The sequence below is a fragment of the Pristiophorus japonicus genome, chromosome 11 (genome assembly GCF_044704955.1).
Source record: "Pristiophorus japonicus isolate sPriJap1 chromosome 11, sPriJap1.hap1, whole genome shotgun sequence".
NCBI classification, from domain to species: Eukaryota; Metazoa; Chordata; class Chondrichthyes; family Pristiophoridae; genus Pristiophorus; species Pristiophorus japonicus.
In genome coordinates, this window is record NC_091987.1 from 120,770,446 (window position 1) to 120,783,440 (window position 12,995).

The 12,995-nt window shown below is 45.5% G+C and overlaps 1 protein-coding gene and 1 long non-coding RNA gene across 6 annotated transcripts in view; one reads left to right on the forward strand and one right to left on the reverse strand.

The window, feature by feature from the left end:
* The window catches only part of LOC139276249 (uncharacterized), a 75,757-nt gene extending 65,982 nt beyond the window's left edge, over positions 1–9,775 (forward strand). For all 4 annotated transcript variants that reach the window (XM_070893961.1, XM_070893962.1, XM_070893960.1 and 1 more), the window contains one exon: positions 9,446–9,775. In XM_070893961.1, coding sequence (XP_070750062.1) covers positions 9,446–9,708 — 263 coding nt within the window. In that variant the 3' untranslated portion in view covers positions 9,709–9,775. The remainder of the gene's footprint in view (positions 1–9,445) is intronic.
* Positions 8,682–12,995, reverse strand: part of LOC139276251 (uncharacterized) — a 97,055-nt gene continuing 92,741 nt past the window's right edge. The window contains exon 4 of one of the 2 annotated variants that reach the window (XR_011595879.1): positions 8,682–9,039. This is a non-coding gene — a long non-coding RNA (uncharacterized lncRNA). Of the gene's footprint in view, positions 9,040–9,073; positions 9,726–12,995 lie in introns of those variants that run through there. The other variant, XR_011595880.1, reaches the window with a different exon arrangement.

The following is a 12,995-nucleotide window of genomic DNA, read 5'->3' on the forward strand; positions in this document are numbered from 1 at the left end:
ATAATTTATTCAGATTGGACTTTGTTACATCTGAACATACTTGAGGCTTTTAACCTCAAAAGATCGAATGGTAAAATTCATTCAGCTATGAATTAGTTCAGTTGTGGATATCATTGTGTAGATGTCTTTTACGAACTTCGGTGTACTATAGTCTTATTTCCGTCTTTCGGATGAGACATTAAACTATTTCGAAGAAGAGTTAGGGAAGTTATCCCCGGTGTCCTGGCCAATATTTAACCTTCAGACAACATCACCATTTGCTATAAACGATCCCATGGCACTATTCAAACAAGAGCCAGTGTCTTGGCCAATATTTAGCCCTCAACCAACATCACTAAAACAGATGTGCGCAAATTGGCTGCCACATTTCCTACACTTCAAAAGTACTTAATTGGCTTTAAAGTGCTTTGGGGCGCCCTGAGGTTGTGAAAGGTGCTATATAAATGCAAGTCTTTCATTTTCCATTAGATTTATACATTTTTGGGGCGTTATATGTTGATGGTAAAACTTTAGATAACTCCATCACAATGCAACGTATTGTTAGATAGGTATAGCTTTAGTTCCAAAACCAGCAGGTTAACCACCATTAAGTCAAGTGAAAGTTCATTCTGCTTGGGTTATGACCATTTTTCGCAAGTACTTAAAGCGCAGCAAACATCCTGCTCCTACTAAATATTATTGTTTGCTCTCGCCTTCCAAGGACGATGCTTGCTTCCGCACAACAATCCTCAAGAAAACCTTAAATCAGACATTGTAGGCATTTTAACTTGACAGTGATAAAAGCACATTGAGAGTAAAGGTGGAAGGAAAGAAGATTGCCTATCTTTGATAGGACCTTACTTGCTCTCTTCGTAGATTATCCTTGACAGACCTTATTCCGACCTTCATTCGCCATTGTACCTAACTTGGATTTGGAATACTTCAGCATTATTATTTACTAAGTCTATTATTATTATTTACTAAGTCTATTATTATTATTTACTAGAAATTAAGCAACATTCCACCCATTTGCTACCCATTTTACTGCTGAGATTACCGCCCAAATGACGGTCAAAGTGGAAATTACTGCCCATATATCGCCGGCAGTAAATTCAGCAGTCAATACCGGGCGGTAAACGATACCGCCCGTCCATTTTTTTAAATGAAATCTGAAGTCATTTCTCGTGCACTGCTCAAATATCGCCCAAAATTACTGCTGGCGGTAAATTCAGCAAATCGCCCATTTTTACCACCGGACTACAATACTGCCCAGAAAAGGCTGCACTCACCTGACCTTAATCCAGCGGCATGGACACCATTCTTTAAATTGGAGGAACTTGAAGAAAAGGCTGTTTCAATTTGATGGAAGCATAAAAGTAATTTGTGAGTGGTATTTAAGGGTCTGTGCAGTGTCGAGAATCCAGAACCCTCTGGACTGAGGCCGTTCCGCATTTCGTGCTTTTCCGGACTTTCGATCGTCTTCCTGACATCACTAATCCAGAAACACCCAAGCCCATGTTCGGGTATTTCCGGATTTTGGAATGTCAAAGGGATGGCGGGGCCCTACTGAGGAGCTTTTCGGGCCGGGCGGGGCTCCGTCGAGGAGGAGGTGTTCAGGTGGGTCGGTGAGGAGGCCCCGAGGTAGCAGCAGCGGGCGAGGCGAGGCTTGAGGTCGGGCAGCAGCGGGGCCCCGAGGTCGGCAGCGTCAACGGGTCCGGATTCCAGAACATTTTATGGATTCCGGACGACCATGCCACCGATCGGCCCGGATTCCGGAACTCTAGATTCTTGATGCTGCACCTGTATTACAGATTATCTGAACACATTGTGGTCAATTTACAGTACATTTGTGGTTGTCCGACAATTGAAGAATTTTGATAACCGTATAGGACATTAAAAGGAATAGGGCCTGTAATTTCTCTGCCAATATTGCTGACTACTTGCATGCTGTGGAATAGAGATGGAAGAAGGTTCATTTGAAGAGCATTATGTGCCCAATCAAAGAGGTCGCAGACTGCTGAGGAGGAGGAGGCCTTACCCCAAACGCATTTACAGGGCTAAGCGATCATACCTGCACCTGTCCAATACACAGTGCATTAGAAGGCTGCGCTTCCAAAAAGAGGTCATCAATGAGAGATGCCAGCTCATTAAGGGAGACCTGCAGCCTACCAGCACCATCAGGACTGCACTGCCTGTTGAGGTGAAGGTGACTGCAGCACTTGGCTTCTATGCATCGGGCTCCTTTCAGGCATCAGCTGGTGACATATACTGCATCTCTCAACACGCCACACATCGCTGCATTCGCCAGGTAATTGAAGTGCTTTACGCACGCAGGATGGACTTTATAAATTTCACACTGACCAGGGAGGCACACGGTGAGAGGGCTTTGGATTTTTCAAGAATAGCAAACTTCCCCAAGGTCCAGGATGCCATATACTGTACGCATATCGCCCAGCGAGCATCTTTTAGAGGAGTCAAAGGTGTACTGGAACTGAAAGGAATTCCACTCCCTGAACGTGCAGCTCGTTGTCGACCACACGCAATGCATCATGGCAGTAAATGCCAATTTTCCATAATGCGTACATCTTGCGTGAGAGCGCTGTCTCGGACCTGCTTAAGAGTCAGTCACAAGATCACTGCTAGATGTTGGGGGCCAAAGGATACGGCCTTGCCACTTGGCTCTTGACCCCTCTCCGTAAGCCCCGGACAGATGCCGAGCATCGCTACAATAATAGCCATATACCCCCACACAATATTGTCGAAGACAATTGGAGTGCTGAAGCAATGCTTCCAATGCCTGGACTACTCTGGAGGCAGCCTACAATACCACCCTGAGCAGTTCATTGTGGTATATTGCATTTTGCACAACTTAGTCATCATGACTGGAATTGCCACTGGGGACTGCAGGACCACTTAAGGATAGAGGAGAGGAGGGGGAGGAAGAGGGGTACGAGAAGCCTGGCGATCAACCCATACCACCCTCCCCTCCCCCGCCCCCCCAAAACACCACAGGAGATGCCCCGTGGTACTTGCGCGTTAGCAGCTCATAAATTAATGCTTTGCTTGAACGGTGAATGTTACATTTCATCCTTGATTCTTACACTTCATTCTGTAAAAGTGAGTGAGACACTACACAAGAATGGTTAAGTTGAATAATATTTTTTATAAAATTTGAAAATTGAAAAACTTTAATATATTAAATAAAATAAATTAATTATTTGTAAATGAAATATACATAATTTTAACAAAACAACCATCAACATCAAAAAAATGAAAACATTAAAAACTACACACACTCACAACGCCCCCAAACAATTTTTGATTAACAAGTAAAAAAAACACACCCACAACGCCCCCCCCCCCCCCCTTCCCCGGCAAAGATTCCACCTGCGGCCACCTTTCCCCTCTACCTTACCCCCAATTGCTTTTTCCCATTACCCCTACCCCTGCCCCTACCTGCGTTGGGACCATGGCGTTGTGCAGCAGAGCACTTCGAGAGCTGCTGCAATAGGGGGTTGACAATGGCCATGCCATGTGTGGGGATTCTGGAGAAGTTGGGGGTTCTGAAGACCTGTCTTCAGATTCGGAAGCAGTTGATTGCTCCTGACTCTCGGGTGCTGTTGGTATCGGTGGTATGACGCCTTGGGGTACAGTGCCATTTACCGATTCCATAGTTTGCCACATGGCATTGGCGGATCACAGCAATCAGCTCCATCATGTCCGCCGATTGGCATGCTGATTGTGTGGCGATGTTCCCGGCTAAGCCATCAATGGCCTGGAGGAGCTTGACCAATGTCGATGCTCGCCCTAGACAGTCCCACCATCTCCAGGTCGACGTCTGTCTGTCGTCGAGCATACCTGCCCTGCCAGATCAACCTCCGCGGATTCGGCACAGGGGCTGGAACACTCGGTGTGCGCTGCTGCACACTGCTTGGTCCCGCTACTTCCTCCGAGCCGAATCCATGAAAGACCGATTTTCACTGAGCAAGAGGTGGCCGCAGGTAGAATGGACCCGAGTCCCCGCCTCCCCCCTCCTCCATTCTCCTGCGCATGTTGTGCACTTAACACACCCGCCGCAGCAGCTTGAAGGAGGGTTGTCGAGGCCTATGCCCCCCTCCTCAGTGGAGTCCGCTCCGAAAAGTATTACCTCCACCAATAATGGCGAAGCTCCAGGGGGCTTGGTAGGTTGTTGAAGCTCCTAGGCAACTAGAAAACATATGAGAGGTTCGCAGCAGGGAAGGAGAGGGTCAGGGTGACATGAGAACGCTTGTGTTGTGCAGGCATATGTAGAGGAGCAACACATCACTGAGACGTTACATGAAATCAGAAGGGACAGAAACTGCATGGCATTCGATTTCGATTTCATGGTCCCAGCATTACATTACATTACATCATTTCCACATTATATTCACACAGCATTAAATTACATGACCACTGCATGCCCGAGGATTATGCATGGCTTACCTGCCACTACCACAGGATCAGCAGCACCACGGGTGGCCGAGCGATTATGCACTCCTACAAGGGCTGTGGCTCGTTCCTCCAGGTTTTATTGGCCCTCCACCCGTGCTCTGACACTCGGCACGATCGGAAGAGATTTTTTTCAGCAAAGGTGACAATAACATGGTATAAGCTAATTGCCCAGCTACTATTACAGAACACACAGATAGACATCCACAATTAGCCATCCCTAATCCTTTCATTAATGTACCGTTAGGATGCAAATGTTGCATGATGAACACATCTAAATACAGAAAACCATTGTAATAAGATCGTTGATGGGAAATAATGCATGTCACCAAGCTTACCAACATTACAATGTGGCAGATTTACATTTTAAGTAATGAGCCAGTGCATGATTAAAGTTATTACTTACACTCGCGGATGAAACTCGTTCCAGCGCTTGCGGTACTGGCCGACCGAGGACACCGTCGCCGAAATCTCAGACCACGTCCACCCCGGGTCAATTGAGTCCACCTTGCCTCCACCTCATGGACCAAGGCCGCTTGGGGCCTCCAAGGAGAATCTCTTGGCCGCCTTCCTTCCTCGTACCTCTCTTTCAGCCACTCCCTCACCTTCCCCCTCCATTATTTTCTGATGGAAATTATGAGTGTGTGTATGTGTATGTATATCTATATCTAAAAATATATAATATGGATATAAATAAATGCAGAAAATTTAGTCTGGAAACTCAAAAAAGCTAATATATTGCATTGAATTATTTGTTGGAGCTTTGAAAAATACTAGCATGCAGTTGCTCGCTCTCTCCCGAAGACTATACCGTTCACCATGACTGTGCCAGCTCTCTGAACAAGCTAGACATCAATCCCATTCCCGTGGCTTTTCCCAACATTTTTTGCTTTTTCCATTATTTTCCACTTCTCACCAAGCATTCCATATCCTAGCAACAAAATATTCTGCCAACCTCTCCCGTCGTTCTTTTGGCGATGATCTTTAACTTGTGCCCTCTGGTTACTGACTCACCTACCTGTGGAAATAGTTTTTCCCAATTTACCTTTCCAAACCCCTCACAATTTTGAACACCTCTATTCGATTCCTCTTAGCCATACTATTTTTTTCTTTTTTAAAAACCTGCTTCTCGAGTCTCTCCACATAACTAAAGCCTCTCGTCCTTGGTATCATTTTAGTAAATCTCTTCTGCATCTTCTCCTTTGATATCCTGCCTAAAATAGGGTGCCGAAAACTGGAGATATTGGGCTTGATTTGTACCTCCCAGATGGGAAGGAGACACAGCGAGCAGTCTTGCCTGTCTGGAAGCGACGGTAGGCAGACAGGGTGGGCCGATTTTATCAGTCAAGCCTCTTTAACCTAACTCTTGCCGACTTCCTGACCAAAAAGGCCGGGAAGTCAGCGGGGTGCAGCTGGCCCCCGGCCTGCGAGCACCATCGGAGCAGGGCGGGGAGCGGAAGGAGCAGCGTGATGGCCTGGCCCAGCAATCTTCGCGGCCCCCCGGCCTGCGAGCATCATCGAAGCAGGCCGGGGAGCGGAAGGAGCAGCGTGGCAGCATACCACTCCAGGGAGCAGCTCGTGCTGGAGCAGAAGAGCAACAGCAGTGAACAGTGACGTCACCAAGGTCCAGGTCGGTGATTGGAACGTGGGCAGGTACATCAGGAGCGGCGAGGTCAGGGCGAAGGAGCGGCGAGAGACTGTAGAGGGACGTGATCGGAGCCCAGGAGAGACGTGAGGCGAGGGCCCAGGGGCAGCACGGGCCAGCCCACACTGCGATATGTGAGCGCACTAGGTCCGTGCAGCAGAGCTGGTCTCCAGTTGTCTTGGTTAATACTTGCTACTGGACCCAGACCTAGCTCTGTCAAGCCCGTGTGGTGGCTGGTGTGCAACGGTCACCACACTTTTTAAAAAAAAAAAAAAAAAAATCCAAGCACAGGCATCTTCCACCCTTCAAGATTTAGTTCGGACCTGGAATTTTAGGTCCTTCATTGAAACACCTGTGAACTTTTTGACGTGGAAGCAAGTCATCCTTGATTTGAGGGACTGCCTATGATGATGATAAATGGGCATTAGGAGTCAGCTGCTGGGCACTATGGCTATGATCCCTGGCACAAGCTAAGTGCTCCAGGCGAAGAGCCCCCTGTGGGGAGATGGGATGGAAGACTAGGAAGGCCTAAGTTTTTCCTTGCGCAGCCTAGAGGAGCAATCCTACTCCTCCTGTTTCACAAGGGAACTAAAAACTAGAATTTTAAAAACTTAAAATAAAAACAGAAAATGCTGAAAACACTCACCAGGTCAGGCAGGAAAGAGAGAAAGACTAGCGAGAGCGAGACACTTGCTTAAAAATGTGTTACATCTCTAACTTTTTCCGGTTCTGACATAGGGTCATCGACCTGAAACGTTACTGTTTCTCTCTCCCTCTCTCTCTCTCTCTCTCTCTCTCTCTCTCCACAGATGCTGCCTGACCTGAGTATTTCAGATCTCCAGCATCCACAGTATTTTGCTTTTGTATTAAAAACCATAACCTTGCTAGGCCTGGCTGCTGTTCTCAGCAGATGTGGTCTGGTGGGGAAGCCATCTCTGCTCCCCCACTCAGGCCTCAGGTTAAAATGGCAGATCAAGCCCCTATGATGTAATTGGAGCCCGATTTTTAAATGTGTTCCTTGGATGTGGACATCGCTGGCAATGCCAGCATTTATTGCCTATCCCGAATTGCCCTTGAGAAGGTGGTGGTGAGCTGTCTTCTTGAACCGCTGCAGTCCTTGTAGTGAAGGTACTCCCACAGTGCTGTTAGGGAGGGAGTTCTAGGATTTTGACCCCACGACGATGAAGGAACAGCGATACATTTCTAAGTCAGGATGGTGTGTGACTTGGAGGGGAGCTTGAAGATGATGGTGTTCCTATCCATCTGCTGCCCTTGTCCTTCTAGGTGGTAGAGATTGAGCGTTTACAAGGTGCTGCCAAAGAAGCCTTGGCAAATTGCTGCAGTGCATCTTGTCGATGGTACGCACTGCGGTCATGGTATGCTGGTGGTGGAGGGAGTGAATGTTTAAGGTGGTAGATGGGATGCCAATCAATCGGGCTGCTTAGTCCTGGATGGTGTCCAGGTCTGAGTGTTGTTGGAGCTGCACTCATCCAGGCAAGTGGAGAGTATTCCATCACACTCCTGACTTGTGCCTTGTAGATGATGGAAAGGCTTTGGGGAGTCAGGAGGTGAGACACTCGCTGCAGAATACCCAGCCTCTGACCTGCTCTTGTTGCCACAGTATTCATGTGGCTGGTCCAGTTAAGCTTCAGGTCAATGATGACCCCCAGGATGTCGATGGTGGGGGATTTAGGCGATGGTAATGCCATTGAATGTCAAAGGGCGCTGGTTAGACTCACGCTTGTTGGAGGTGGTCATTGCTTTGCATTTGTGTGGTGCGAATGTTACTTGCCACGTCACCCAAGCCTGAATGTCATCCAGATTTTGCTGCATGCGGGCATAAACTGTTTCAGTATCTGAGGAGCTGCAAATGGAACTGACCTTATGATTGAGGGAAGTCACTGATGAAGCAGCTGAAGATGTTTAGGCCTAGGACACTGCCCTGAGAAACTCCTGCAGCAATGCCCTGGGGCTGAGATGATTTGACCTCCAACAACCATCTTCTTTTGTGCTAGGTATGACTCCAGTCAGTGGATAGTTTTCCCCTGCTTATTTGAAGAGGACCCTGCCTTCTCGGGGTAGATGTCCTGACCCTCTGCAATTTTAAAATTGCAATTTCGGCCAGGTGGGGGAAATTAAAATTGAACCCCATATTCTAGCTGCAGCTGAACTAATGATTTGTGTAGCTTTTTAGCCTTTACCTCTTTACTTTTATAAACTATAATCCCTATTTGTAAAACCGAGGATTGCCTCTTTTACAGCAAATTTGTCAAATTGTTTCCTTCATGGTTTATAATCCAGAGTGCTGAGTTGGGCTTTTATACACTACTGGAGGAGAGTATGGATACAGTATCATATAACCTCCCAGATTACACACAACCTGCATCCTGTAACAATGGGCCTAATTTTAAAATCTGTAGAAATTAAATACATTCAGTGAATAGGAAAGGTGATAGAGGTTCAGTAATTCTACTTGCCTCCAAGCTGGCATCCGTCATTATCTCGAGTTTTAAACTCAACAACAAAAAAGGCCAAGCTAAATCGGAATTTCTGACAAAACTGTTTTAATAAAATAACTTCGGCATCGTGTACACTGGCACATTTGGTACAAATTCCATTTACAAGATAAAACAATTTAATTCCCCCCCTTCCTCCCTCCACTGTAGTAATGGATTAAAGGTAGTTTGCAAAAATAGCCTTTAATAACAAACTACATAGGAGACTTGAGTTATGTTAAAGACTGTTGATTGACTAGATACTCCATGACTTAGAAGAAAATGCATGTAATAATATTCAGATACTTTCAGTTGCAGCAGTGTCATAACCTTGTGGGTCTCTAGATGCTTGTCATTTGATGGATGGGCTGAAAAACCAGCTTTGGGAGCCAATTTTACCCAATTCACGTAGATATTGCACCTCCAAAACGGACAGGAGGAGCATGGGGACTGAAGGGGGAAAAAACATTAAAGCTTTTATAGCAGTGAGGGGGGAAAAAGAATGACATTAAAATTAAAAATACTACAGAAAAAATAGGGAAGTAACGAGGAGAAGAAAAAGGATGAGATGTTTAAAATATTTATCAAAATTCTATTTTAGGCATATAATTTAGTTAATACAGTACTAAAGCTCCTGATGTATTAAGCAGCTTTCTTTAGGGAGTAATATTTATTTCAGCAGCAAGGTAAGAGTTGAAAACGAACAAGACCAGTCAGGCTAGGAATTTTCTCCTGAGCCTCCTAGCAGTCTAAATATTAAGGGAACTGAATCATGACAGAATATAGCATGTGATAACATATCAACATTTATTAAGTACAGTATATTAATAGTTATAACTTTTTGTTCTGTTGACAGAATTTCTTGAAGGAATCTATCCAGTATTTGATTTGGGTGAAAATGGACGAGACTGGAAAGCTTGTGTGGCTGCTATAAATAGTTCCATTCGCAGCATAAGGCATGACCTCAGGAAATCCCTGCCAGGCTATTACAAGAAACCGCATCCTCAGTACTTTTCTTTGGATTACAAAAAACAATCAGAGAACCATAGCAACAAAAGCGGCGCTCCTCAAAGCACCAATTCCCAAGAGAGCTTCAGTGGAGACACAGACATCCTCTGACCACCATTTTGAAAGGGCTGAAATGCCGAAAATGAAAAATAAAATATAATTTTGTGGAAAAAAATTAGTCAAAGCGCATGTGATCAGTTATTATCTGAAACAACATGATCTCCGAAAGCATACATACTCTTTTTTTTTTTAATGATTTTCTCTTAATAGCACTCCTTGCTATTAACCATGAGGGTTCCTGAGTGTAAGTAAGGCTTGCTTTAATACCATAGTTCTATTTTTGTGTGATTGTCAAAGTTTGCATTTGTGCAATACTCAAAAGTGTGAATCACAGAATAGCTGAAATTTGGAAACATGATTTTATAGCAGAACGGGTAGCAAAAACACTCGCACAAAACAGAGCAACAAGTGGAATCGAATATTTGAGGTGACTTGGCTGCTGAAATGTCTTTATCAATATTATTATAGGGAGAGATGTATACTGTGTTTTTAAAATAATTTTGTGAAACCCACATTGCTGATGTGATACGTGCATGAGGATGCTTGATCTTTGAGTTATATTTGTATTTTTCTTTAATATATTTTCTGTTTTGATTTATGTCCCATCTTTTGGCCAGCCTTCCTCATAACTACCACTGGTGACAAAAGGAAGAACACGTAAGTTGTTTTCTCCCCTCAAGATGGAATATTCCATTATTGTGAGGCTCCTCTGACCAGCCCAAAAGAGAGCTGATCACAACTATGGTTGATCATTTGGAGTGTCTTGAAGCCCTGAGATTTGAACCTTTCAACAGTGAATTGTGAAATCAGCAAACACAATGAAAAGGGTGCTGGGAGGGAGCAGGTGATGCTGCAGTTCAGCACTCTGGAATTTGAGTTTGGCTCTAACCCAGATTAATGAGATATTCGGAGGCTTCCTTCGGAAGAACGCCTCCGACCTGAAACATTTTTACGAAAATACCTGGTAGTCCTGCAGGCACCTTCGATTCCGGTTGGAGGCATTATCTTATCTTAATGGACAGGGTTTTTAACACAAAAATGAATGATTAAATTTAATTTTTATGTTTTAAAACTTATGCTGGCAAAAGTATGCTGGCAAAAGTAAGCTATATGCCTGTTTTTACCAGCTGTAAAAGTGAAGGACATTTGCTGGGCGTGGGTTAGGCAAATAGCCCAATCTCTCCCGCATGGATGTCCTCCCGGGGATTCAGAGGATCTGTCAAGAAAAATCTTGACCGATCGGAAAAGCCGGTTTTCGGCACATGTACATTGTGCCCCGAAAACTGGCTTTTGCGAGGCCTCGCCAGGTCCGTGCACACTTTGTACAGACCCGATGAGGCCGGAATTTTCGGCACAATGTCTTTTCTGCTCGTTGTAAAGGTCGTATATAAAATGAGTGAGGTGGAGCATGGCAGCGAGGAAGAATGGAGTGGAACTAAACTACAGAACCAGTGGGAACCTGTTCAACCTTCGCCATCACCAGGCCAGGTCCAAGAGCACCCCAACACCTGTCGCCAAGCTACAGTACGTGGACAGCGCCTGCGCACATACAGAGGCTGAACTCCAGGACATAGTCGACATACTTACTGAGGCGTACAAAAGCATGGGCCTTACGCTAAACATCAGCCTGTCCTCACCGCACAGCACTGTTCCCCCAGTCATCAAGATCCATGGCGTGGCCCTGGACAACATTTCCCATATCTCTGGAGCCTCCTATCAACAAGAGCAGGCATTGATGACGTGATCCAATACCGCCTCCAGTGCAGCCTTCAACTGCCTGAGGAAAAGAGTGAAGACTGCCACCAAGCTCATGGTTTACAGGACTGTAGTAATACCTGCCCTCCTGTATGTCTCAGAGACGTGGACCATGTACAGTAGACCCCTCAAGTCGCTGAAGAAATAACACCAACGATGTCTCCGCAAGATCCTACAAATTCCCTGGGAGGACAGACGCACCAACACTAGCGACCTCGACCAGGCCAATATCCCCAGCATCGAAGCACTGACAACACTTGATCAGCTCCACTGGGCAGGCTACATAGTTCGCATGCCAGACACGAGACTCCCAAAGCTAGCGCTCTACTCGGATCTCTTTCACTGCAAACGAGCCAAAGGTGGGCAGCGGAATCATTACAAGGGCACCCTCAAAGCCTCCCTGATAAAGAGCAACATCCTCGCTGACACCTGGGAGTCCCTGGCCAAAGACTGCCCTAAGTGGAGGAAGTGCATCGGAGAGGGCACTGAACACCTTGAGTCTCATCGACGAGAGCATGCAGAAATCGAGCGCAGGCAGCAGAAAGAGCGTGTGGCAAACCAGTCCCACCCACCCTTTCCCTCAACGAATAGCTGTCCCACCTGTGACAGACTGAAGTGGCTGTACATTCCAATATGAGAACCAAAGTAAGAGAGGAAGCAAGTCTTCCTCGATTCTAAGGGACTGCCTATGGTGATGATGATGATGTAAAATGAGTTTGGGACACTCTGAACCTAGTTCCTTTATAAGCACAACACTTTCCATATTTCAGCACCAGTTGATACTAAATTGCTAGTCTGTTAGTTGTGAGAAATAGAAAAATGCACATCAGTTCAACACCAAACACCATTTTGAGGTTGAACCTATGGCCCTTGGTTGGGTCAGTTGAGGGAGACAATCATTCCATCCGGCTCATTTAGTACCTAACCTGGGAGTATTTGATCCTGACACTGGGTGTCAAAATTGGGAAAGTGTTCCATTACCCAATTGTGACATGTCACTTTGATAATCACATAAATTTACTAATCTTTACGAATGAAAGATAGGGTTCTGAGCCACTGCTGCTTTGGCTTCTTCAGATTTGATTGTAAAGAATATTGAAGCATCATTTATTATCATTTTGTTATACAGATTTCCTGCTGGCTTACAGTGTTTAAATCTGGTTAACATAAAACTATAAATTGTATTCTTGTAGAGCAGTAGTAAAGTTTTTTGTAATTAATTTCAGAGTTGTATTTTCAGTCTACAGTCTCGAACAAGTCACCCAATAAATGTTAAATTCTGTGGGCTCTGCTTTACTTTGAATGAACTCCATTTGGCACTCTTGGCTGTCCTTGGCATGCTCTGATACATGAATGTGCCATCTAAGCAGCTATGCTCTGATACTAATTTTATTTCTCTCTCTGACCTTGGTTTTGTGAGTTGCTGGTTTAATGGAGCGGGTGCAAGAACCACCAACAGCCCCCTTTCCAACAAACCTTCACCCCCCCCCCCCCCCCCCCCCCCCCCCAACCAGCAACCAGCCCAGAACTCGAGGGAGCTAGATTCTGCCAGGACTTCACAGTGGCCGTTATCAAGATTTGAA